The sequence below is a fragment of the Narcine bancroftii genome, chromosome 4, assembly GCF_036971445.1.
Source record: "Narcine bancroftii isolate sNarBan1 chromosome 4, sNarBan1.hap1, whole genome shotgun sequence".
Taxonomy (NCBI): domain Eukaryota; kingdom Metazoa; phylum Chordata; class Chondrichthyes; order Torpediniformes; family Narcinidae; genus Narcine; species Narcine bancroftii.
In genome coordinates, this window is record NC_091472.1 from 116,319,854 (window position 1) to 116,347,521 (window position 27,668).

At 44.0% G+C, this 27,668-nt stretch overlaps 1 protein-coding gene across 2 annotated transcripts in view; it reads left to right on the forward strand.

The window, feature by feature from the left end:
• Positions 1–27,668, forward strand: part of galnt9 (polypeptide N-acetylgalactosaminyltransferase 9) — a 185,039-nt gene that overhangs the window by 58,370 nt on the left and 99,001 nt on the right. Inside the window, exons 3-5 of one of the 2 annotated variants that reach the window (XM_069932518.1) lie at positions 1,359–1,525; positions 10,810–10,984; positions 14,003–14,200. In XM_069932518.1, coding sequence (XP_069788619.1) covers positions 1,359–1,525; positions 10,810–10,984; positions 14,003–14,200 — 540 coding nt within the window. Of the gene's footprint in view, positions 1–1,358; positions 1,526–6,300; positions 6,528–10,809; positions 10,985–14,002; positions 14,201–27,668 lie in introns of those variants that run through there. The other variant, XM_069932520.1, reaches the window with a different exon arrangement.

Consider the following 27,668-nt stretch of genomic DNA (forward strand, 5'->3'; position numbering starts at 1 on the left):
TTTCACAAACTCTAACCCATCCAGTCCTTTCACAGAATGTGTTTCCCAATCTATATGTGGAAAATTAAAATCTCCCATAATTACAACCCTGTGCTTATCACAAATATCTACTATCTCCCTACAGATTTGCTCCTCTAGGTCTCGGTCCCCTCCGGGTGGTCTATAATACACCCCTACAAGTGTAACCTCTCCTTTCCTACTCCTCAGTTCCACCCAAATAGCCTCCGTGGATGTGCCCTCTAATCTATCCTTCCTAGGCACCGCTGTAATATTTTCCCTGACAAGCAATGCAACCCCACCTCCTCTTGCCCCTCCGACTCTATCACACCTAAAACAACGAAACCCAGGGATATTCAGTTGCCAATCACATCCCTCCTGCAACCATGTCTCACTAATCGCTACCACATCATACTTCCAAGTATCAATCCACACCTTCAGCTCATCCACCTTTTTTACAATACTCCTGGCATTAAAATAAATGAATTTCAGAGATTTCCCAATTTTCCCACTGTTTTCAGACTCTTGAATGGGATCTCTCTTTAGCTAAATGATGTTACCTTTGACTTTTAACAGAACTCTTTCTATGTAACTCTATACTCTGCCCTGTTGTTTTATTATTACATTCACTGCTGTGTTTAAGTATGTGTTGACTTGCCTGGATAACACACAAAGTAAAGATTTTCATTGTATCTCGGTAGATGTGACCATAAAAAAATTCAATTTAAAAAAAAAAGACCCATGGTGCATTCAAAGAGGAGAGCTAGTGGCTTAACCTCTGCACCATAGTGTAGAGGTTAGGTCATTGAATTACAATAGCAACCAAAAAACCATTCATCCAGGGGTAGGGGTTCAAATTCAGGCACGGCCCACAGGGAATAGATCCATTTGGTTCACAAATACCTTGGAGAGAAGGGTATGGTGTGAACTCTTTGACTCCAGCCCACAACAATTAATGTAAAGCAAGAAAGTCTGCAGGTTGTAGTTAATACACAAAAGTGCTGGAAAACTACAATAATTAGTGAATTTCCAAATAAATAAAAGGTTGTGGCTGGGGCTGCGGCCAGTATTTATCTCCACAGCAGGCCTTTCCCAAATAGAGTCCTTACTGGCCACTGGGTTGGTGGGAGTGTATGTTGTGGGCCTGTGAACCTCTGGCCGGATCTTGGTAAGACAACAGCTCACCTTGTGCATTTCCTGATGCATTACACTATTCTTTTTAACGTCGAATGATCTTACCTGGTAGGGGGCTCTTAAAGCAATGAATTGTAACTGGTGGTGTGTGCATGGTGGTTGCGCTGATTCCATATCTGCAACCAGATGCTCAATCCCATGATCAATCCTTTTGCTTCCCCTTTAAGGTGCAAACAGATGACCTATGTGGCCAAGCTCCCTCAGATCGCTGTGGTGTTTATCTTTGTGAATGAGGCTCTGTCGGTGATCCTTCGGTCAGTCCACAGTGTGGTGAACCACACGCCTTCCCACCTGCTCAAGGAGATCATTCTCGTCGATGACAACAGTGACAGCGGTAAGATCAACGTCTTGTACTCTAGAGCACCTTCCAACAAATCATTTACTGCTTTCCTTTCACCTTCCCCTCAGTACTTGGATGCAATTTAAGGGGAGAGAGGGAAAGAATTTAAAAGGAGCCCAAGGGTCACCTTTTTCATACAGAGCATGGTGGATCTGTGAAGGAACTGCCAGAGACGGACATAACCACCCTGTTTAAAAGAGATTCAGAATGGTACATGGATAGGAAAGGTTGGGAATTCTGGAAAATGGGACTGGCTTTGTCAGGATGGACAAGTTAGGCTGAAGGACCAGTTTCCACACAGTAAATCTGAGTGTAACTATTCATCAATCAATAATTTTAAAAGATCCCTCTAATAAGTTTATTTTGCATAGAACCATACTGCATGGAAATAGGCCTTTCAGCCAGTCTTCTCCATGCTGGCCATTGAGTGCGTGTTTATACTAATCCCATTTTCTAGTGCTTGACCTGTTGTTCTCTTTGCCATAGTATCCACACAATCTCCAAATACTAGATGAATACTGTAAAAGTACCTGCTCCAACAACTGTTCATGGCAACTCATGCCAGATTTCAATGTTTCCCTGGGTAAAGAATTTCCTCCTGAAATCCACGTTAAATTTCCTTACCTGATCCTTATACCTATGACCTCTGCTAAAGGTAAAGGTTTCTCACCATCTCAGTGATCAAGCAATATTCTGCTTTTCCTTTCTTCCTGTGGCGAGGGCATGGGAAGTGGGGCAGTAAAGGTTGTAAAATAAAAGAGGAAATCTGTGACTGAGGCCATTGCCACCTCTTGGTTACAGTTGGCTAGCTCTTTGTTCAGATGCTCATCTGGTGACTCTTCCAGTCTCCATCAGCTTTTCATTGAATTCCAGACCCTTCCACTCACTGAGTGAAATAATTAGCTCTCAGCTACTCTCTGATCTTCTTCCCTGAATTAACGGGAGATCTGTGTCTCCCCGGTTATTGATGTATGTGCGAAAGGGAGCAGGTCCTTTTAATTCATTCTGCCCAGGCATCTCGTAATCTCTGCACCTCTGATAAATATCCCCTGAGTCTCCTTCATTCCCAACTCTGACGTTCTCTCACTATAACTAAAAACATCCTCATAAGTATTCCCTCCCACATGACTTGTGACTTGATGGAGATCTACAAGATTGAGAGGTATGTATAAGGTGGACAGCCAGTACCTTTTCCTGGGCCAAAAGTGGCAAACATCACAGAAAGTGAGGGGAGGAATGTTTAAGGGAGGCATCAAGGGTAAGATTTTTTTTTTTACACAGAGGTAGTGAGTGCCTGGAATCCCAAAGATGGTGATGGAGGTTTACATAATAGATGACAATTAAAAGAGACAGGCACATGGATGCAAGAATAATAGAGGGCTACGGGTGTGAGGTAGGGAAGGTTTAGTTTGTTGAGTAGGTCTATATACGTCAGCACAACATCATGGGCTGAAGGGCCTGTACTGTTCTACGTTCTATGTTGTCCCTGATCACTGTGGTCATGATCTTACAGTTCTCAAATCATAAACCACAGACACTGGAAATCTGAAATAATAAAAAGAAAACAATATGTTTCGTGTTATAAACATAAGTGCAATGTGCAGATGCACCAAAATTCTTATTGCTGCAAACTCACCATTTACAATAGTATAAATCACACTGTACTGCGAGCTTCTGAGCTCATCTGTACCAGGTGCACTGGGGTGCAGCTCCTAAAATATTGTTAAGGAATTGGAGCTGTAGCTTGATGACTTACACAGCGTATTAGGGAGAATGAGGAAGTGGTAGATTGGAGCCACAGGGAGAATGCAGAGAACTCTTCTGTGGCCATCCCTCTCATAACCATCGGGATAGAAGAGCTGACAGAGAACGACCAGAGTGACCGGGTCTCTGGCACTGAGCCTGGCTGTCATGGAGAGAGGAAAGAGGCATACAATAGTGATAGGAGACTCCATTGTGAAGAGAACAGATAAGAAATTCTGTGAGTCTGATAAAGACACCAGGATAGTGTGTTGCCTCTCTGGTGCCAGGGTACGAGATGTCTCTAATCAGGTCCATAACATTCTAAGGGGAGAGGGCAAATAGCTAGAAGACGGTGCATGTTGATACCAATAAGTCAGGTGGTCCTGAAGAGGGAAATTGGAGGAAGCTGGGAAGCAGGGCCTCCAGGGTGGTCTCAGGATTACTGCCTGTGCCACATGCTAGTGAGGGCAAAAATAGTGAGATCAGGCAAATAAATGTGTGGCTGAGAAACTGGTGCAAGGGGCAGGGCTTCAGATTCTTGTATCATTGGGATTTTTTTGGGGAAGGTATGACCTATACAAAAAGGGTGGGTTACACTGGAACCCAAAGGGGACCAATATCCTGGGGGACAGGTTTAATAAAGCTGTTCGGGAAGGTTTAAACTAATTTGGTAGGAGGATGGGAAGCAAAATGCTCAGTCTGAAGAAGGGGGAAAACAGCAGAAAAGCGAAGATAGTGTGCAGCAAGGATGACAGGCAGGTGATGAGACAAAATAATAGCTGGAGGGATGACAGAGGCACAGTGCATTCAAAAACTAGTTCTGAAAATGTTAAATACGTGCAGCATTATAAACAAGGTGGATGGTCTTGCTGTGCAGCTACAGATTGGAGGGTACGATAATGTGGCCATTACTTGAGTTGTGACTAAAGGATGGGTGTCATTGGGAGCTGAACATCGAAGGATACACAATATATTACAAGGATAGACAGGGAGGTAGAGGGGCCAGCAGGGCTCTGCTGGTAAGCAGCAATATTAAATCATTGGAAAGAAAGGACATAGGATCAAAAGAGAGAGAGAGTGAGTCCTTCTGGGTTGAGTTAAGGAATGATAAAGGTAAATGGACATTGATGACAGTTAAATACAGGCCCCGTAACAGCAGCCAGGATGTGGATTACAAAATACAACTGGAAATAGATGAGGCATATCAGAAGGACAGCATTACGATAATCAAGGGGGATTTTTAATTTGAAAGTAGATTGGAAAAGTCAGGTCGGTATTGGATCTCAGGGGAGAGATTTTATGGAATTCTGAAGGGATGACTTTTTGGAGCAGCTTGTTGGTGAGCCCACCAGGGGATCAGCTGTTCTGGATTGGGCACTATGTAATGAACCAGAAGTGATTAGAGAGCTTAAGGTAAATCAACCTTGAGGAGGCAGGGATCACAATATATAAAAGCACGATGTTGGAGAAACTCCAGTAGGTCAAACCATGTACTTTACATAGCAAAGATAAAGATGCCAAACCAATGTTTCAAGCTTGAGCCCTTAATCAAGGCATGGACAAAATGTGGGCAGGTGTCCAAACAAAACGAATCTTTATCTACACTGTTTGACCTGCTGAGTTTCTCCAGTAGTGTGTTTTTACTTCTATCACAGTGTCTGCAGATGTTCATGTTTTACTTGTAATCACAATATGATTGAGTTCACTTTGATATTTGAAAAGGAGAGGCTACAGCCCGATGCATTGATATTTCAGTGGAGTGAAGGAAATTACAGATGCATGAGAGAGTAAATGGCCAAAGTCGATTGGAAAAACACACTAATGGGGAAGACAGCAGATCAGCAAAGGCGGGAGTTTCTGCGAGAAATGAGGAAAGTGCAGGTCAGGCATGAACCAAAAAGAATGAAGTTTGTGAATGGAAAAATTAAATAACTGTGGCTGAGGAGAGAAGTTAAAGCCAAAGTAAAAGCAAAAGAGAGGGCATACAAGGAGGCAAAAATTACTGGGAGGATCGAGGATTGGGAAACTTTTCAAAACTTGGACAATACAACTAAGGTGATTGTGAAAGAAAATATGAATTATGGAAGGAGGTTAGCAAATAATATCAAAGAGTGCACTAAAAGCTTTTTTTTAAATATATAAAGAGTAAAAGAGAGACCAAAGTAGACACAGGACCAATAGAAAACAACACTGAAGAAATTATAATGGGAGACAAGCAGATGGCAGAGAAACTGAATGAATATTTTGGATCAGTTTTCACTGTGGAAGATATGTAGCATACTGGACTCATGGCTCTCTCAGAAGACAAGTGACTCCCGTCAAGATCACAAGAGGGAGGGTACTTGGGAAGCTAAATGTTCTAAGAGTGGATAAGTCTCCTGCACTAGATAGAATGAACTCTTGGGTTCTAAAGGAGGTTATGGAGGCATTGGTAATGATATTCCAGGTATCATTTGATTTGGGCTTGGTTCCGGTGGACTGGAGGATCGCGAATGTCACTCCCCTGTTTAAGAAGGGAGCAAGACAGCAGAAAGGAAATTTTGCACCTATTAGTCTAACGTCAGTGGTTTGGAAGCTGTTAGTCCATTTCAGATTTATTGAGAGAGTACATACATGACATCACATACAACCCTGAGATTCCTTTTTCCTACGGGCGCAGCAGTAGATTGTCAAGGATGCGTTCATGGAATACCTGGAAGTGAATGAAAAGATGCACCCAAGTCAGCATGGTTTCCTAAAAGGAAAATTTTGCCCAACCAACCTATTGCAATTTTTTGAAGAGATCACCAAGTAGGATAGACAGGGGAAATGCAGTGAACGTTGTGTATTTGGACTTTCAAAAGGCCTTTGTGGCGCTTGCAGGAGCTGAAAAAAATCACTGCTGCCACACCAAAGGACGTTAACGACTGTTTTTATTCAAATTCAGCGCGCCCCTTTAATGACAGCATGAGCTCAGTCACCTGGTGCATTGTGACATCATAATCGCTGCCCCAGGGTGCGCATTGGAAGGAATGCTGGAGTCGGAGAGAAACCTCTGACGACGCCATTTCCCCATGGTTGCCCCGCCACGTGGCAATACAAGCAGGGCTGGTTCGCCATGAGGATGTGTGCTGCCATACCTTCAACAAAGTACCACACATAAGGCTGTTGAAGAAGATGAGAACCCATGGAATTACAGAAAGATTACTCGCATGGATAAAGCATTGGCTGATCGGCAGGAAACCGAGAATAGGAATAAAGGGATCCTATTCTGGTTGGCTACTGGTTACTGCAGGGGTCAGGGTTGGAGCCACTTCTTTTTGTGTTGTATATAAATGATTTGGATTACACAATAGATGGCTTTGTGGATAAATTTGCATATGATCTCAAAGTAGCTGGTAGGGCAGGTGGTGCTGAGGGTACCAAAAGGCTGCAGAGAGACTTCGATAGTTTAGGAGAATGGGCAAAAAGGTGGCCAGATGAAATACAATGTTGGAAAGTAGAAGAAATCGACAGGCAGACTATTATTTAGATGGGGAGAAAATTCAAAATTATGAGTGGTGAAGAAGGCAAATGCAATGTTGGCATTCATTTTTAAAAGAATAGCATCTAAGAGCTAGATGTAATGTTGTAATGTTGCAACCAGAATAGGATGTAACCGACCTCAAACTTCCACCCAACCTCAAATTCACTTGGTATGGGGAGCAGACAGACTCTTGACAGACATCTTCTATAAACCCACCAACTCCCACAGCTACCTCGACTACACCTCTTCCCACGCTGTCCATTCTCTCAATTCCTCTGTCTCTGACACATCTGCATGCAGGATGAAGTCTTCCATGTCACATCATCAGAGATGTCCTCCTTAAAATAGCGTAGCTTTCTCTCTACCACCATCAACTCGGGGTCCATCCGCAAATCCTCCATTGCCCACACATCTGCCCAGGCTCCCTTTTCCTCCCATGCACAACAAGGACAGGATTCCTCTTGTCTTCACCTACCATCCACCAGCCTCCACATCCAGCACATCTTCCTCTGCCATTTCCACCACCTACTACGTGATCCCACCACCAGACACATATTCCCCTCTCCTTCTCTCTCCACCTCCTGCTCCCTCCCTGATTTTTTTCCCTTATCTGTCCACTCCTCTCTCCCCAGTAATCAACCCCTTGGGATCTACCCCGGGGGATCCTTCACTTGTGCCCACACCTCTTCCCTCAGCATCAATCAGGGCCCCAACTTGTCCTTCCAAGTGAAGCAACATTTCACTTGTGAATCTGCAGGGGTCATCTACTGCATCTGGTGCTCCCGCTGTGGTTTCTTCTATGTCGGAGAGACTGGATGCAGACTGGGATTGCTTTGTTGAGCACTTCAGCTCTGTCCACTGCAATAGCATGGATCTCCCAGTGGCTACCCATTTCAATTGTCAATCCCATTCCCTGATGTCACCCGTAAATTAGAGGAACAACACCTCATCTTCTGACTGGCTGGCATTAATATAGACTTCTCTGGCTTCCCCTGTCAACTCTCCATTCCTTGTCTCCTTCCGCACAGACATGATAAATTCTTTCTAATCCCTTATCACATCCAATTAACACCTTTCATTTATCTGGATTCCTCCCCCATTGTTTGAATTCTGAGACTTTTTCCTGCTTCTGTCTTTTCTGATTTTTTTTCCTTGAGAAAGGGCCTAAGGCCCAAAACATTGGCAATATATCTGTCTCCTATAGATGCTGAATAGACCAGCTGAGTTCCTCCAGCATTTCAGGTTTTTTTTTACTACAATCACAGCATCTGCAGCCTAGCGTGTTTCTCTCATGTCATGTTGAGACTCTATAAAGTACTGGTGAGGCCTCACTTTGGAGTACTGTGTACAGCTTTGGACACCCTTTTTGAGAAAAAGATGTGCTGGTTTTGGAGAGGGTTCGAGAAGATTTAGTGGAATGATACCGGGAGTGAAAGGCTTAGCATATGAGGAATGATTGTCGGCTCTTGGACTATACTCATTGGAGTACAGAAAGATAAGGGGAACTTCATAGAGGCATTTCGAAGGAACAGAGTAGATGTGGCAAGAATTTTCCCATGGTAGGGGATTCTAGGTCAAATGGGAATAACTTCATGTTAAAGGGCATCAATTTAAAACTGATGTGGAAAAGGTTCTTTACTCCAAGAGTCATGAATCTGTGGAACTTGTTGTCACAAGCGGCTGTGGAAGTGAGGTTGTTGGTTATATTTAAGGCAGAGATTGGCAGGTATTTGATTAATCAGGGCATCAAGGGTTATGGGGAGAAAGGCAGGGAGTGGGAGCATGGATCAGCTCATAATTAGAAAGGCGGAGCAGGCTCGATGGGCCAGTGGACCTACTTCTGCTCATATATCTTGTATTTTTATGCATTTATTGATTTTTAAATTCAATTAAGTATTTGTAGATAGTTATTTTAGTGGCTATTTATCTGGTTGTTTTGTTTTACGAAGTCCTGTTCAGCAGCAGCAAGTAAGAATGTTGGTGCATCTGTACATTGTTAAATGTGTGTACATAACCTCATTATCATTGAAATTCACTACAGTGCAGTACAGGCAGCTACTGCAACATCAACTTTGTTCCTCTCTCCACCACCTGACCTTTGTTTCCAACATTTTCTGTTTTCCCCAGTTCCCAATTCTGAAGACACATTGCTGCAGATTTTATCAGAGGTCCCTTCTTATCCCTGTGGTCTATCCCAAGTTTCTTGTTCATTGTACCAAGGTACAATGTGAATTAAAAGCTACTACACTGGGCTCTCCTATGTCCCCTGCTTGGAGAGATTGGATGGATGGCCTTGATCGTTGTCAGCCACCACCATTTCTGGCACGCACCAATCGTTGCACTGCTGTCCACTGATTTCTTGTTTTGGTGGTTAGTGGGGAAGTTGGGTTTAAGTGGCCATCAGCAAAGCAGGTAGCAGAGTTGGGTGTATAACCATCCTTCCTGAGATGGTGGGAGCTGTGGTATGCAGTGGGGAGACAGGCTGGTGTGAATGCGTGTGAAGAAAGAGTTGTTGGATTGCTGCTCGTAGATTCATTGAGTTCTACAGCATGGAAAAAGGCCCCTCGGCCTGTCTGGCCATGTTAACTACCTGAGCTGATCTCACCTGCCTGTATTTGGCCATATCTCTCTAAACATTCCCTATCTATGTACCTGTCCAAATGTCTTTTAAACATTGTCATTGTATCTGTCTCAACCATTCTGTTCTCGCTGCTCCCTTTGGGTAGAAGGTATAGATGCCTGAAGTCCAGCACCTCTAAGTTCAAGAACATTTTTTAATCCAAAGGCTATCAGGCTTTTGAACCTTCTCTAACCATAAACAATTTAGGGACTGCCAAAAGATCTGTCTGTCCCACTGAAACCACTCTTTTTAAAAAAAAAATTTCATACTATGAACCATATTAACCAAAATACACACAAACATTTCCCTCTTGAGTATGCACAGTGTCATTTTCTACCCTTTTCCCCCCTCCCTTCCCGCCCTCCTTCACACCCCTCTCCCTACCCACTAAACGTTCAACATATACAATACAATAAACCCATTAAACAATGTCATCACACGAAAATAAACAAGAAAATTGTGTCATCTACTTTTACACACTGGGTCAGTTCATTTCGTCTTCTCATTCTATCATTTTAGGGGGTGGAGGTCCACGGTAGGCCCTCTCTGTTGTGTTCCATGTACGGTTCCCAAATTTATTCAAATAATGTGACTTTATTTCTTAAATTATATGCTATTTTTTCCAATGGAATACATTTATTCATTTCTATGTACCATTGCTGTATTCTCAGGCTATCTTCTAATTTCCAGGTTGACATTATACATTTTTTTGCTACAGCTAATTCTTTACTTCTTATATTACTTAGAAGAAAGATCTCTGGATTTTTTGGTATGTTGCTTTTTGTGATTTTATTTAATACCTGATTTAGATCATCCCAAAACTTCTGAAACATCATTCTTCATGCATTAACTGCAACTGTGAATATTTATTTATCCTTTATTTATGATCTCTTTTTCTGACTTGCCTCGTTGAGATAATGTAAGGTATCTTATTATATTTAGTGTATCTTGCACACTTGTTTGGCTGCAGCAAGTAAAAATTTCCGAGCAGGTGTGTACATTGCACTTGGGTATATGGCAATAAACTCTGGCAGCTCAGTCCATTATTCCTGCTCTCGGTGTGGAGAAAGTCAACCCTTGGGTTGCCCTTATACCCTTCCCCTCACACCTTGAACCCACTCCCTACCATGCATTCCCCTTATACCCTTCCCCTCACACCTTGAACCCACTCCCTACCATGCATCTTGCTCTGTGTCTGTCATGATTTTATATAGAACACTGTCATAGGTAAACATGTCATTTAGCTCTTCTAATCCATGCTGAATTATTATTCTGCCTAGGGCTATTGATTGGCACCCAGATCATAGCTCTCCATACCTCTCCTGCCCATGTGCCTGTCCAAATGTTTCTTAAATATCGGAACCAAACCTCTGCAATGCCTTTAATCAGTGGTCCTTTGGTGTCTTTCAGTGGAGCTGAAGTTCAATTTGGACCAGTACATCCATAAGCGATACCCTGGCTTGGTAAAAATAGTGCGGAACAACAGGAGGGAGGGGCTGATTCGATCCCGGATCCAGGGCTGGAAGGTGGCGACAGCTCCAGTTGTGGGCTTCTTTGATGCGCATGTGGAATTCAATGTTGGCTGGTGAGTACTCTGGCTGTGTCCCCCTCCCACTTCTTCACCACTGTCATGGAACAGGAAAGGATCTTGTGGTCTGCCATCCTGGCCCACTGACCTGGCACACATCCTTCACGTCACCTCCAGACAGACCATCAGGAATGCACCCCCATCTCCAGTCAAATGCCTCAGCCACAATAGTCCCACCTGCCTGTCTTTAGCCCATCTCCCTCTAAACCCATCTTATTCATGCATCTGTTGAAAGGTTGCAATAGTTCCTCTTTTGACCCCCCCCCCCCCCCACTTCGGCAGCCCATTCCACACACCCACCACCATCCTCTGGGTAAACAAAGCTACCCCTCAGGTTTAAGGTTGGTCGGGTGGGGGGGGGGGGAAAGAAGATTGTGTCTGTTCACCGATCTATCCCTATCCTCATTTTATGCACTTTGACTGTATCCTTGATTTGGTTTCATCTGACCACCTCATCAGACCCCCAGCACTGAGGCACTCGCTCGCCTTTTCTGGGCAAGCTGACCCCTGATAGAGACACCCTGTCCAACTCCACAATGAACCCAGGGGGCACTCTGATATACAATGGGCTGGAAAGGTGAGTACATATAGTTTTGGTCTCTCTGTCACCCCCTCGCCTCTCACACAGAGCTGTACCTCTCCCACTGGGACATCTGCCACAATCTCACACATGAAATTGGGGCCAACTTTCACTGAGTTGGCAAGGTTAGCTTAATTTATTTCTCTGTTTATCAGTACTTGGAACTGTTTGGGTCAGGTCAGGCCTTTGAGAGTGGGAGGAATGGCTGGGGCAGGAGTAAAGGGTGCATCACCCAGAGGGAGTGACTGGTGACTGGTGTCTAAGACCCACTTGGATGTGAGGCTCAGATTTGGGGGATGGAAGGAGCAAGCTGGATTGACACTCCCTCCCAGCCCCTCCTTGCCTCTCCAACATCCCCTTCGATCACCCCCAGCGTCACTCCCCTCTGTCTTGGTCACTCTCGGGGTGACAGGATGCCTCGGTCACTCCCAGGGCAGCTATCTATCTAGCCAGCTCATCTCCCAGACTCACTTGCACCTACAGCAGATCCCTCAGTCAGGTGTCTGACATGAACCACAGGATCTTGATAGTCACTGCTGTCAATCCACTCCTTCCCCCATGGACAGGTTTAAGTGAGCTGTAAAGCTAGTATTTATGGTGTTTAATCTGTTCCTTCTCCAGCAATGTAGATAGCAACCAACTTTCTTCAATTTATTGCAATAAATAAAACAAAATATTACTTTTCTGCAATAACTCCCGAGCCTTAACTCGTAACTTTCTGAAGAGTGCTAAATCAGAGAATGTTATCTGTTAAAGACGGGTCCTGTGCATGCAGTATTCTGGGTGTGTGTCACTCTCTGTGAACATTAATACACAGCTTCACTTCAGACCAGGTTGCTGATTTGTGCCTGCTATTTTCAGTTTTTGAGCAAAGTAAGTATTTTAATTGATTTTTGCAATGAGGGGAGGGGTTAAGAAGATAGAACATTGAACAGTATAGCAGAGGAATGGGTCATTCAGTGCTGAACTTGATGTCCAAAACAAGCTAGAATTCTGCTCACATCTGATTGATCGCTCTCCATCCCCTTCATACTCAAGTGCCTATTAGAACTTGGGATGGGAATCCCAGAGCTCGGGGACCAGGTAGCTGAAGGCAATGGAGAAAGTTAGGGTTGCTGAGGGTGACCGGGATGATTCTGGAGATCTGAAGGGCTGGCAGAGTTTTGGATCTAGGTTGCTTGTCACCATGGGTGGGGGAGCCCATCCAGTCCTCGTTAACTCCTGCAGGAGCAACCTCATTCCCACCCTCACCCTCATTCCATATTACCCCCCCTCTTTCTCACACATCCTTTTGGTTCCTTTGCCCCAAGCCAACACCAAGGGGCAATTTACAGTTGCCATCTCTTTGGGACACCAGAGGAAACTAGAACACCCATGCAATCACAGGGAAAACATCCAAACTCCTTGCAGACAGTGTCAGTGGTCAGGATCAAACATGGGTCATTGGAGCAATGAGGCAACAGGGCTACCTGCAACATCCATAGTGGTCTCTGTAAATTTACTTTTTTGTATTTCATTGTAGTCTTTTTTTCGTTAAGTATCTGTTCAAAGGTTCCTTTTATTTACATCTAATAATACTTAAAAATCTAATATATATGATATATTCAACTTCCGTATGCAGTAAGGCAAACAAAAAGTTACTGTGAGCATTGCTCAGTGTCCCTAACAATCAGAGAAAGAGAAGCAAAATAGATTCCCTTCAGAGACACTGAGTGTCCGTAGATTCACCTCCTGTGCTCCCGCAGCTTATGCAGCTGCACTGACTCCTGTTCAAACCATTGGCACTCCGAGTTCCAGGTCCAAACCTCCAACATGATCAGGAAGCCTTCGGTACCCAAGGTCCTTCGGGAGTCTTTCTTGCACTCAGGACCCTCTCGAATCCAGGTTCTAATACCTGGTTCCCATGAGCCAGTCCCCAGCAGCCTGTTTGAGTCCTTCATCTGCAGGTCACTGAACCCCTTGTTGGCCTGCTGCCGTCGTCACTGGCCTGTAGGGTCATCTCCCATGCTTCTCCTTTTCAACGAGGGGTGTTCTCCACATTTTTCGTGCCCTGCACCGCTCTACTCCTTCTCCCCCCCACCCACCCCGCAGTCTGTAACCACTCGTTAAATAGGTGCTGCCATTTTGAGCACAGATCTCCATGGTTGCAGGATTTAAAATAAAAACACCACCAGCTACTTTAACAGGCTACTTCATGTCTGCATGGAGCTGTCAGCAGCAGGACCCAGAGGAACAGGGCAATGTTTCCATTCCCTGCTTTCCCAGGCCCACATCAGCAGCAGCGTTGCCATTCCAGCAGCTCTGGTGGCGCTGCCATTTTTTGAGTTGCAGCAAGAAAGAATGTTGTTTTATCTGTATAATGTGCATGACAATGAAACATGTTATCAGGCTTTGGAAACCAACCTATTGACCTGGAACCACCAATTGCTTTTCAGGGTCCAACCAGTCCTGAGCAGAATTAAAGCAGATCACACGCGTATCATCTTGCCAGCCATCGACAACATCAAGTACAACACGTTTGAGGTTCAACAGTACGCCAACGCGGCTCACGGTTACAACTGGGGCTTGTGGTGCATGTACATCATTCCCCCACAGGAGTGGCTCGACCAGGGAGATGAGGCCGCACCAATCAGGTCAGCAGAAAGACAGAAAGAGGAGGGGTCAGAGGGACGGGTGGGGACAGGGTCAGAGAGACAGAGGAGGGTTGTGGGGACATGGGGTCAGGAGGGTGGTCAGAGGGGTGAGGTAAGGGTGTGGGGACATATGGCCAGGGAGTGACCAGAGGACAGGGAGGGACAGGGATGGTTGTGGGGGTCAGAGGGATGGAGGTAGGAATTTGGGGCAGAAGGGTGACCAGTAGACAGGGAGGGACGGGGATGGGTGTGCGGTCAGAGGGATGAGGTAGAGGAGTGGAGACATGGGGAAAAGAAGGTAACCAGTGGACAGGGAGGGATGGTGAATGGTAAGTGGAGGAGCAAGAGTATACGTGTGTGTTATAGACAAGGTTGTCATTCACAAAGGCAGCAGAGCAGCTACAACAGGGTTTGCAAAGGGCTAGGTAAATTTAGGAGGGAGCATAGCTCTGAACAAAGGGTAGGGAAGTGGAATTAATTGGAAAAACCTCAGAATATAGATGGGAAAAATAGGCTGAATGGCCTCCTGTGCTTTGTGATTGTAATTGATGTGATTCCCCTTCACCGCAGCTGTACAGTGTACATATGCTCCAGAATTCTTACCTGCTGCATCTGAATGGCTCTGCAACACTACTTGGTGGAGCTCAGAAGGATGAGGGGCAAATTCATTGAATCCTATCAAATACTGAGAGGCCTGGATAGAGTGAGTGTGGAGAGGAGAGTATGGAACCAAAGGGCATTGCCTCAGAATACAAAAATGTCCCTTTAGAACAGAGAGGAGGAGGAATTTCTTTATCCAAAGGATCGTGAATCTGTAGAATTTGTTACTGTGTATGTCTGTGGTGGCCAAGCCATTGGGATATTTAAGATGGAGATATTTAAGATAGGTTCTTGATCAGTAAGGGAATCAAAGGTTATAGGGAGAAGTCAGGAAAATGGAGTTGAAAGGGTAGTAAATCAACCTCGATGAAATGGCTGAATTTCCCTCCCTTATCTTCTAGTCTTGCATATTGGTTCTTCAAGAAAAGAAATACAATAGTACACATTAAATTATATTTAATAAAGGAAAATAAATGTAAAATATACAGAGTACATGCTGTTCAAGAAAAAAAAATGGTGCAGGCAGTCCTTTTGTGATGTTGGAGCCGTCCATGATTAGTGTAACAAGGGGATGTTCAAGAGCTGGATAGTTGTTGGATAGAAATTGTTCTTGATCCTAGAAAATGTTCAAGAGGGGATTACAAAGAATGAAGAATCATTTCCATGTCTTCAGAGAAAGAGTAGGGAAGGTGTGGGTTGAATGAGGGATTTGTCTTGTACTGAGGCAGTGCCAATACATTGGGACAAATGGGATTCTTCTTTACAGTAATCATTTGTTGATTCGATAATGAAATGGTAGAAATGGCAGCAATTGATAGTGGGGTTAGAAGTCAGTCACTACCGAGGGAGGTGACTGACAGTGGGGTCAGAGATCAATCATTATCAATGGAGATGACTGAAGGTGGAGTCAGAGGTCGGTCACTAACGAGAGAGGAGACTGACAGTGAGGGCAGAGGTCAATCACTAACGAGAGAGATGACTGATTGGTGTGGGGAAAATCAGAAGCCAGTCACTCCTGAGGGGACCGGCTGATGGCGGGATCAAAGGTCAGTCATTACCGAGGGAGGTGGCAAAGGAGATCAAACTGAGAGAAGTTTGGTTGTTTGGAAATCAGGAGCTCCCAACCTCTTCCACTTTCAGTACAGGTCATGTAGTTTGCAGGGTCAATGTTTGTGTCAATCACTGTAGCAACGCTTCAGATCAGAGGAGGTAAAGGTGTAGGGTTGGGGGGTGGGGGGGGGGGAAAGAGAAGGTTGGTAAAGAGGAGATGGTTTGAGACCAGTTGCCAGGATTGTGGCAGACAGTGTATCATACTGGTCTGACCAGATCCTCTTTTCAGGGTCCACTTCCAGTGTACGTTTCCAGATCAGTGATAGGGTGCTGAACAGAAGGGGAAGAGATGGAGAGGCAGGGAGGAGAGACACCTCTCTGGGGGTGGAGGTTAGAGAGAAATGTGAGCACAAGGGCAGGCAAAGGAGAGATGGTAATGGTGGAGCTCGATTGGGCCAAGGTCCCATTATTGTCACTTAATGCTACATTTAGAATGTAACATACATGAAATTCTTTATCTTTTGTCTACTGTACGGCAGCAGAGTCGTCACTTTGTCCAGCGCCCCTCACAGAAACCTACAGCACCCGGTGTTCCTAGGTGGTCTCCCCTCCAAGTATTGACCAGACCTGAGCCTACTTTACTACCAAGATCAGACAATCTCAGGCATATTCAGACTATTAGAATTATCGAAAATTTACTATTCATACTGTTGAGTTAAAGGCTGTCCAGGAGGAATATAATGTGTTGTTGCTCAAGTTCATGGTTGGCCTCACCCTGCCAGTCAATGAGGTTGAGGTCAGAAATGTCTGTGCAGGAACGGGATTGAGCATTGAAATGCCTGGTCACCAGCAGTTTCAGATTAGATCCAAGGACAGCTGAATTTGTTCCACTCTCCTTGGCAACGGCAGCCTTCATCCCAGATCTCCACCATGAGCTCACAGCTTCCATGGCAACAAGGTACTCAGGTTCAGTTGGCTCGAAGAGTTGGAAGCCTTATTCAGGGAGAGCTCTGTGAGAAAAAGCAGAGCTTAAATACCAGGTGTTCCTGGGCTGCTTGATTAACAAAGCTGTAACACCTCTGCAGTGCAGTTTATTCCAGGGTAAACACACCCATGGTTGTATATCTCTTAAACATCACTTAGAAAGGAACTTGGGTCAATAACCCTGGGAATAATTGCAAGGCTAATTTGCAGAATAGAGAGGTTTGTTGAGGGAGGGGATCTGTTAGTGAGCCACCTTAAAATTAATCACTGTTACCCTGGGAGCCAGGGTGGTTAAAAGTGACAAAGGACGTAGGTTTGTGATGAATTTCACATCCAGCACAAACACCTTCAGGCCAATTAAAAGTGTGGTTACTGCTGAAAGGTAGAGAGTGCAGGGGGCCAAGGACCACACAGCAGGATCCCATGGACAGCAAGGTGATGATGTAAAGAAACATAAAGACTGAAGAAGCTGGAACCTTGAGCAAATAATGAGAAGCAGGAGGGACTCACTGGGTCAGGCAGTGTCTGTAGGGAGAAATGGTCAGCCAACCTTTCAGTTTGGCTCCCTTTGTTCTTTAGTCTCAATGAAGGGTTCTGACCCGAAACATTGAATGACCATCTCTCTCTCTCCATGGATGCTGCCTGACCCAAGGAGCCCTCCAGCAGCTCATGTTCAAGATGACTAGCTAATAGTTTCAGAGAGGGGGGGGAGTCCCTATTCATATTAGAGCACTGGAACCATCTCCCTTGCCCTGCTTGAAATATTAGAGTGAGATTTTGGTGGGTCATTGTGTCCTCTAAGTCTGACGTAATGAGTAGTTCAATCCAGGTCATAATGTGGTAACGTAGATGCACACAATCCAGTGAACACACAACCTGCTAGAGGAACTTGGTGGGTCGAAGATACCCAGTACTCAGCAGAAGAAAAAGAAAGGTAGACGTTTTGGGCCAGCACACTTAATCAGGACTGAGAGTTCTGAGGGGAGGCGGCGAGGACAGTAAATGTCTTTCCCATCTTAACTCTCAGGTGTGAAAAAGGGTTTTGCCTTGAAACAATGACCATTCTTTCTCTCACACAGTTGCTGCTCAACCTGCTGCGTTCCTCCAGCAGGTTGTGTGTGCTCCAGATTCAGCAGTCCCGTGTGTGTCTCCCATAATCCAGTACCTTGCAGAGAACAAACAAAGGTGGATGCATTTTAGATGCCAAGGTAGGGACAGGAGGAAGCCATTCAACCATTGAAGCCTATCCTGTCTCTCAGCTGCTACATTCTTCCTATATTGATGTATGGCTGTGAGTCATGGACCATCACAAATGCAATGGAAAAAGAATCAATGCAGCAGAGATGTGGTTTCTCAGAAGAATGCTCTGCAAATCATATATGGACATGATAACAAATGAGGAAGTTCTACAAAAAAAAACACAAAAACAAAACCTACGTTACTTAAAAGAATCAGAAAACAGCAATCAAAATTCTATTGGCACATCATGCAAAGAGATACTTTAGAATATTTAGTTACAACTGGAAAGCTGGAAGGAAAAGAGGCAGGAGCAGACAGAGAATGAAGATGATGGATTAACATCAGGGTTAGAAACAGGGGAGGCAACAGTTACAATTCGAAGGGTCAGAGACCGCGATGGATGGAGAGACATGATTGCCCATGCTGAACGGCAAGGCACCTGAACAACAACAATCCCTCAGTGTGGAAATGGACTGCTCTGCATCTTAAAAATAATTGTTTCCTCAGTTTGTGTGTGCACACAGGTAAATTTGATTCCAAAACATTGACCTGGAACTTGGGGTTGGTCTTGTAGGGTCACAAGCAGCGTATCAATGGATAATTGGAGACTAGCTGTATTTTCCCCAGGAAGGAATTCATATCTGGGGAAGAGGGGATCTAAATTAATTGGCTGATTTTGTGGAGGGAAGTTGCAGAAAAGATTACAGTGTGAGTATGGGACAGTGAGTGTGTGTAAAAACACAAAAAATGCTGGAGGAATTCAGCAATCATGCAACATCCATAGGAGGTAAAGATATTGGGGCTGAGTCCTTCAAGGAATGGGCAAAAAGCAGGCAAGTGCAAAGAAAGTGAGACATGAAAGTCTGCAGACACTGTGCTTGTAGTAAAAACATGCAGAAATCCTGAAGGACCTCGGCTGGTCTTTTCAGCATCCATAAAAAGCAAAGATATACTGTCGACGTTTCTTCAAGACCTTCTACAAGGAATAAGCAGAATAAGCCAAAAGCAGGAGTCTCAGAATTCAAACAATGAGAGGAATCCAGACCAACAAAAGATGCTGATTGGATATGATAAGGGATGAGGTGAGAATCTGTCGTGCTTGTGCAAAAGGCAGGGAAGGGAGAGACAAAAATGGGGAAGAAGTGAGGGTGTGACGGGTGGTGGGGGGGTGGTTAACAAAAGCCAGAAAAGTCGATATTAATGCCATCTGATTGGAGGGTGCCCAGTTGGAAGATGAGGTGTTGTTCCTCCAATTTGTGGGTGGTCTCAGTCTGGCAGTGTATGACACCATTGGCACACATGTCAGCAGAATGGGGTGGGGAATTGAAATGGGTGGCCACTGGGAGATCCACGCTATTGTAGTGGAAAGAGCCAAGGTGCTCAACAAAGTGATCTCCCAGCCTGCGTCCAGTCTCTCTGATGTAGAGGAGGTACAGAATGCAGTAGATGACCCCTGCAGATTGTTGCTTCACTTGGAAGGGCTGTTTGGGCCCTGAATGGTGCTGAGGGAAGAGGTGTGGGCACAGGTAGAGCATCTCCTGCTGTCATGGGGTAGGTCCCAAGGGGATGATTGGTGAGGAGGGAGGAGTGGACAAGAGAATCATGGGGGAAAATGGTCCCTGTGGAAGGTGGAGGAGGGAGGAGAGAGGAATATGTGTTTGGTGGTGGGCTTACTTAGTAGTGGCAGAAATAGAGGAGGATGTGTTGGACATGGAGGCTGTTGGGGTGGTAGGTCAGAACAAAAAAATCCTGTGCTTGTTACATGTAGAGGTGGAGGGGGCCAGGGCAGATGTGCAGGTAATGGAGGATATGTGGTTACACGCTAAGTTGATGGTGGTAGAGGGAAAGCCACACTGTTTGAAGAAGGAGGACATCGTTGATGATCTGGCATGGAAGTCCTCATCCTAGGTGCAGATGGAAATGGAGGAATTGAGAAAATGGAATAGAATCCTTTTAGGAGACAGGGTGGGAAGAGGTGTAGTCGAGGTAGCTGTGGGAGTTGGTAGAAGATGTCTATTGAGAGTTTGTCTCCTGAGATGGAGACAGAGAGATTGAGGAAAGGGAAAGGGTTGCTAGAGATGGACCAAGTGAATTTGAGGTCAGGGTGGAAGTTGGCAGCAAAGTGGATGAAGTCAACGAGCTCATCATGGGTGTATGAGGCAGCACCAAATTAGTCATTGATGTAGCTGAGGAAGATTTGAGGGGCCTTGCCTGTGTAGGCTTGTAGCATGGATTGCTTCATATAGCCAACAAAAAGGCAGGCATAGCTGGGGCCCATGAGGGTACCCATGGGTAACCTTTGACCTGGAGAAATTGAGATGAGTCAAAGAAGAAATTATTGAGGGTGAGGACATTCTACCAGCTGGAGGATGGTGGTGGTGGACGGGAACTGGTTGGGTCTAGGTCCAGAAAGAAATGAAGAGCTTTGAGGCCTTTATAATGAGGGATGGAAGTGCAAAGGGATTGGATGACCATGGTAAACATGAGGCTATTGAGTTGAGGGAATTGGAAGTTGTTGAAGTGATGGAGGACATGTGAGATGTCCCTGATGTAGGTGGGGGGGAGAACTAAACAGAGTCAAGGTAAATGGAGAGGTAAGTGATGAAAGGGCCAAAAGGCCATAACTGGACATGGATAGGAGGACAGGAGAGGAAAGGGAAGAATTGATCAGGGGACAGGGTAGCTCTGTGAATGCAGAGCTGGAGAAAAGGAGACAAAGGGAAAGGGGAGAGACGGGGGAAGGGGAGTTAACAGAAACTGAAAAAGTCGATGTTAATGCCATTTGGTTGGAAGGTGTCTCGACAAAATATGAGGTGAGATGTTGTTCTCCCAGTTTGCAGGTGGTCTCAATCTGGCAATGCATGAGACCAACCCCCTCGTATTTTGTCTGGGCACCCTCTAACAAGATAGTATTAACATCAAATTCTCTCCTTTCCATTATTTCTGCCTTTGCCCCTCCCTCCACCCACCATCCATCCCCCCCCACCCCACCCCCCCCCGCCCACCAATCTCTACCCTCTCTGTGTCCTTTCCTTCAGCTTTGCATTCACAGAGCTTTGTGAATGACATCAGGCCAGACAATATGGAGGAAACAGGCCATTCAGGCCCTCATCCTGCTCTACTGTTCAATAGCTGATGATGATCTTGCTACCTCATTCACATTTCCACCAACCCATCTTTAACCCCTTGCTATACCTGTGTATATGACAAGACATTTAAACTTGAAACTTGGTTGTGATGAAACCTGATGGAGATATTTCAATACATGAAGGGAATCTGCAGATTTATTATAGAGGGTCTGTTCCCATTGGCACAGTGGTCAAGCACTAGAGCAGTGGTTTTCAAACCTTTTCTTTCCACTCATATACCACCTTAAGTTATCCCTTTGCCATAGGTGCTCTGTGATTTGTAAGCGATTACTAAAGGTGGTATGTGGATGTCAAGAAAAAGTTTGAAAACCACTGTTTTAATCGTACCTGATTGACTCATTATGTGCACGGTTTCATCACTCCAAAGGAAATGGGCCAATGACAATTTTTCCCAAGCAAAATATTTCAGTAACAATTGGATCTAGAGCAGTGATTCTCAACCTTCCCTTCCCATTCATATATTTCATATACCACCTTCCCACTTGTATACCAATCACAGAGCACAATGGCATAGGGATTACTTAAGGTGGTATGTGAGTAGAGAGAAAAATTATGAAAATTACTGCACTAGATCAAAGAAAGAAAGTGACTGTCCAAAGAACCAAAAGTGACATAAGCAAAACATTAAATTCCATGGTGAAATGTCATTAGCAAAGTCAGAATTGATTGGAGAATACAATAAAGGCGAGCTTAACTGAAGTATCTGCATTAAATATAGAGAAATGCTGGAGTTGGCTGTGACCCTTGTGGCTATAGGGATCAAAGGTTATGGAGAGAAAGCAGGAACAGGGGACTGGAGTCACATGATTGTATTAAATAAAGGAGCATGCTCAAAGGGCTGAATGGTCTCCTGCTCCTATTCTCTGTGTTTCTATGTGTAGAGCTTGATAAGCCAAATGGTCTCCTTTCATGCTGTAATGAGGTTCTCGATTTGTGACTCGCTGCCTCTCATTCATAAATGGAGCTATTCTTATTTTCGTCTATGGCCCCTTCAGGACTCTTCTCAAAGTTTATGGGCCCCCTTCCCAGTCAAGTTTAGTGGGTTTCTTGCATACTTCTACCAATTGCTTAAAAAACCATTTTAAAAATTTGTTATATATATATATTAACGATCTGGAAGGGAAGTAGGGGTGGAGAATTGGATAAGCAAGTTTGCAGATGATACAAAGATTGGTGGTGTTGTGGACAGTGAGGAAGATTACCGTAGATTAAAAGGTGATTTAGGAAGGCTGGAGGTGTGGGCTGAGAAATGGCTGATGGAATTTAATACAGATAAGTGTGAGGTGTTACATTTTGGAAAGGCAAATCTAAATAGGTCATATGCATTAAATGGTAGGCTATTGAGATGTGCAGAGCAACAAAGGGATTTAGGAATGATGGTAAATAGTACCCTCAAGGCTGATACTCAGGTAGATGGTGTGGTGAAGAAGGCATTTGGAATGTTGGCCTTCATAAATCAGAGTATTGAATTCAAGAGTAGGGAGGTTATGATGAAATTGTACAAGGCATTGGTGAGGCCAAATTTGGAGTACTGTGTACAGTTTTGGTCACCAAATTATAGGAAAGATATAAACAAAATAGAGAGAGTGCAGAGAAGGTTCACGAGAATGTTGACAGGATTTCAAGGTTTGAGTTACAGGGAAAGGTTGTGCAGACTAGGGCTTTTTTCTCTGGAGTGTAGAAGATTGAGGGGGGACTTGATAGAGGTGTTTAAGATTTTAAAAGGGACAGACAGAGTAAATGTGGATAGGCTTTTTCAATTAAGAGTGGGGGAGATTCAAACTAGAGGGCATGGTTTAAGATTGAAGGGGGAAAATTATAAGGGGAACATGAGGGGAAATTTCTTTACGCAAAGGGTGGTATGGATGTGGAATGAGCTTCTGGAAGACGTGGTTGAGGCAGGATCATTGGTTACATTTAGGGATAGACTGGATAGTTACATGGAGAGGAGAGGACTGGAGGGGTATGGACCGGGTGCTGGTCAGTGGGACTAGGAGGGTGGGGATTTGTTACAGCACGGACTAGTAGGGCCAAACTGGCCTGTTCTGTGCTGTAAGTGGTTATATGGTTACATCAAGTCAAAGGAAACAACATAACAGCATAACAACTGTGACTTGTGATTACAGTGAAATAGGAAATAATTCCTATTGAACACGGAGGAAAGTAGAAAACATGAACATGTATATTACAAGAAATTAACAATAGATTCTTACAATTGTACACAATTAGTCGTAAGGCAACCTTCGGCATAAACTTGAGGGTTTGAAAGCTTGAGAAATTTTTAAAAACTTCTTTTTAGTTATAAAATTAAAAGTTTAATTAGACCTTTGAGCTTGATGTTCCTGTGCAAGTCTTTTGATGTCAGGCTTCAAACTGGATAGTGATAGTTGAAGGTTCACCTCTTGTTGTGATATCTCGTCTGTTCCTGGATTTGGTCAAGGAAACCACCTTGCTGAATCTACATACAACAAAGTAAGTTGAGGGAAAGGCAGTGAAAAATATTTCAGCCTTTTCCCTTAGTTTTGGAAATCTATTCGGCAGATTTACTCTTAACTCAATAATCTTTTTCAAATTAATTGAACTTGCAGCGTGAAATTATATTACTCTGAAGATCAATCAACATCTTTTGAATTTCTGTGTCAATGTCGGTGGGTTGTTGATACGCACTATCAATGACTTCAAAGGCTGAGTGAGGAATGATAGGCTTCAATACACATTAGATTTCCGCTAGCCCATCTCCATGTGCTCGAAATGAATGGAAGGGGACAGGGAGGTCGACCTTTATGGCAGGTCACAGAGGGAGGGGTTACAGGGGATCAAGTCATTAGTGGGTGGGCCAGCCACTACTTATACACAAAACAGCAACAGTATATACATATCACACAGTTGTTCCTCAACTGAATCTAATATCCAACATGGGATATTGAAGTTTAATGGGTGATTAAATTATTCCTGCGACGTACTCGAGATGGCAGAGGTCGACAGCATCGAGTCCACGCTGCTGAAGATCCAGCTGCACTGGGTGGGTCACGTCTCCAGAATGGAGGACCATCGCCTTCCCAAGATCGTGTTATATGGCGAGCTCTCCACTGGCCACCGTGACAGAGGTGCACCAAAGAAAAGGTACAAGGACTGCCTAAAGAAATCTCTTGGTGCCTGCCACATTGACCACCGCCAGTGGGCTGATATCGCCTCAAACCGTGCATCTTGGCGCCTCACAGTTTGGCAGGCAGCAACCTCCTTTGAAGAAGACTGCAGAGCCCACCTCACTGACAAAAGGCAAAGGAGGAAAAACCCAACACCCAACCCCAACCCACCAATTTTCCCCTGCAGCCGCTGCAACCGTGTCTGCCTGTCCCGCATTGGACTTGTCAGCCACAAACGAGCCTGCAGCTGACGTGGACTTTTACCCCCTCCATAAATCTTCGTCCGCGAAGCCAAGCCAAAGAAAAGAAATAAATTATTCCTGCAGATATGTGTGTATTTGATTTAGATGTTTCACATGAACAGTAAAGTTAGTGTTTTTTAGTGCCTCTGTTTATGTTCAGATTTGGAAATCGTAAAATTTCCTCATGTCTGATATTGCTCCAATAGACTTTGAGCTTTTTTAAGCAAAGCAACGATGGCTTCCTTACTATCAATGAGATTATTATGTTTACCCTGGAAGGTTTTGTTTAATAAATTGAGTTTGTCAAAGATATCTGTCAGATAAAATATGTCCACCTTTTCGAGCTTTTCTCCATTCTCATTATGAGAAAGAAATGAAACAATCGCATCCCAGAGTACAACAAAACCACAAAGATCATTTCCCTTGGACAGCCACCTCGCCTCATTTCCAGACACTGCTGCTGCGTCCTGTTTGCATTTTCTTCACAGCTGACGGAATGGATGGTTTTGAAAGGGATGTGATTTTATGAAGTTTACAGTCTAAATGACAATTGAAAATGAAGCATTTAAATGTCCTCCTAAATTTTTAGCAACCAAGTAAGTCTTATGAATGTCACAATGAAGAGTAAAGAGAGAAGGTATAATATTTTTCAGGAGTATATTGTCCATCCACAGAAGCAGCACCGTCAGTTGCACAGGCAACTGTGGTCTTGAATGCAATACTGTTCTTATTTAGGTAATTCAGAAATAGTCAGTCCCATATTATCTCTCTTAATCCTGGCAAACAACATCTCTTCCACCAGCTCGTTTCCATTCAGAATCTGGCATTAGCCATGAGAAAAGCACCGTTCTCTTGAAGAGTGGATTTCTCTAATTGTAAAGAGAATTTCTTGTCATGAAATGACTAATTGTTCTTCAATGCCCCTTGCCATTTTGTCACTTCTTCTAGAAACAGTGGAATTACTCAAAGGAATTGCCTGAAATGATCCTTTGACATTTAAGTTCATGACTTTAGATATTATTATGGACACTGAAGGTAAAATAAGTGACTCAGGATGTTATGAACATTTCCACTTTTAGCAATCCATTCACTTGTACGATGCACGATTCTAATATCCATGATGTTTCAGTGATTGTCTGATTGAGCGTTGGCCTTCTCTCAAAATTATCTTGAAGGGTTTTGAACTAATCAAAGGGTTTATCTTTTTTCTTTGTATGTACGGTCTCGAATTGCTACTTGCTTGATCTTGTGCTTTCATTTGAAAATGCATTCAAACAAATCAAACACACGGACAGAGAAGAGTTTTTTTGGAGATGAAGTGAAACCATATGACAAGTATTCCACCGAATACTGCCAACGCTTTTTTGCAAATAACTCGAGGGTAAAATTATTTCCGAAGGAAACAAAAATGAACTATTACAAATTAAAAGCATTTTTGTACAAGGGTTAGCTCAAAGTTTGTTTAAATTTTATGGAAAATAATGAACAATACATGCCATAAATAAAAGCTAGCATAAGGAGACATACATTCACTACCCATCACAAAAACCCGAAGCAAAATGAAGGTGCTTGCGGATGCAAGACCTGTGGAATGGAACTTTTCCACATGCGCACTTCATTTCCTGGAACTGAAGGCAACAAAATGAAAGAGAAAAACTACGTGGAAGGCAATTCATAGTCAAAACTGGTTCCATGTCAACCAAACACAATCACATTGAAGCATGGAACGCCTTGAAAACATTGTTAATTTTCCACATTTATCTAGGTCATTCTAAGTCTCCAAATGCCTCCCACCATAAAAAACCTTGGCAACTATACAGCCAAGCAGCAAAGTCCTTTCCTTCCCCCAAAAATGTTTAATCCATCTGTTTCCATGCTCCCCTGTGCACTTTGGGTCCCCCTTATTAAAGATTTCAATCCAAGGCCCCCCTTAAATTTGCTGTGGCCCCCAAGGATGCCATATGCAACCCCCCATCCCCCACCCACCACAGTTGAGAATGGCTGATCTAATGCTGTGTTCTTAGATTGAGTGTTAGATTCCTGTTAACCATCGGTGAGTGATATAGAGATTTAGTAACTGGGTCTGATGTCCTTCTTCTGACAAAACAAATCACTTTCTACACTCTGCTGAGCCCAGAGCAGTCAGAGATGACCATTTTTTTCAGATGAATAATCTTGTCAGGAGGAATTAACTATGAATTCAAACCAACATTTAACTACTGTAGATTTATGCTTTGGACATCTACTTGGGCTTTGAGCTGCCTGAGCTGGAGCTCAGGAATTCTTTCCTTCTTTTGATTATCTGTTTCAACATTTCATTCTGACTCCATGATATACTCTTGTTAGGTGCATCTTATATTAAAGATGAATGATAAAGGAAAGTTGATGACTCTGCAAGCTTTAGGATAAACAAGCTTTCATTCTCAAGACACTGTCCAGAATTGGTAGGCGAGCAACTCTTTAAGGGTCTGAGTTGTGCATAGAGACCCCAATGAAGGCTTCTGTGTTAAAGACTTGCCCTCCCTTTCAAGACAATGACAAGCTAGTGAGTTTTTCAGCTAATATTTCATATTTCCAGCAACTGCAGTTTTATTTATTCTCCTGCTCTCTGCATCAACAGCTGGATATATCCCTGGAGAGTTTGTCTCCAGCAACCAGCTTCACACTTTGAAAATCACTCATTTTCAAATTAGTTTTAACTTGACAGTTTGGAATACATGAGAATACAAAGACATGCAAAATCAAACAGGGTAGGCCATTCAGCCCCTTCAATCTGCTCTGCTAATCCATAGCCAACACAATCTTGGCCTCAATGCCATGATCCCACTTGATTCCCAATCTCCACCCTGAATATATTCACTGAATTGCCTCTACAGTTCTGTGGGCTGGACAGTTCTTTCAGAGAGAAGGTCGCAGTGGGTAGTGCAGTGTGTCACACTCCAGAACCTGTGTTCAATCCTCACCTCTGAAGCCAGACTTGGTTTCCATCCCATATCTTAATGTCTTTTCACAGTATTTTTTGCCCTATATCATCTTGGCAATGCCCCTTTGAAATAAC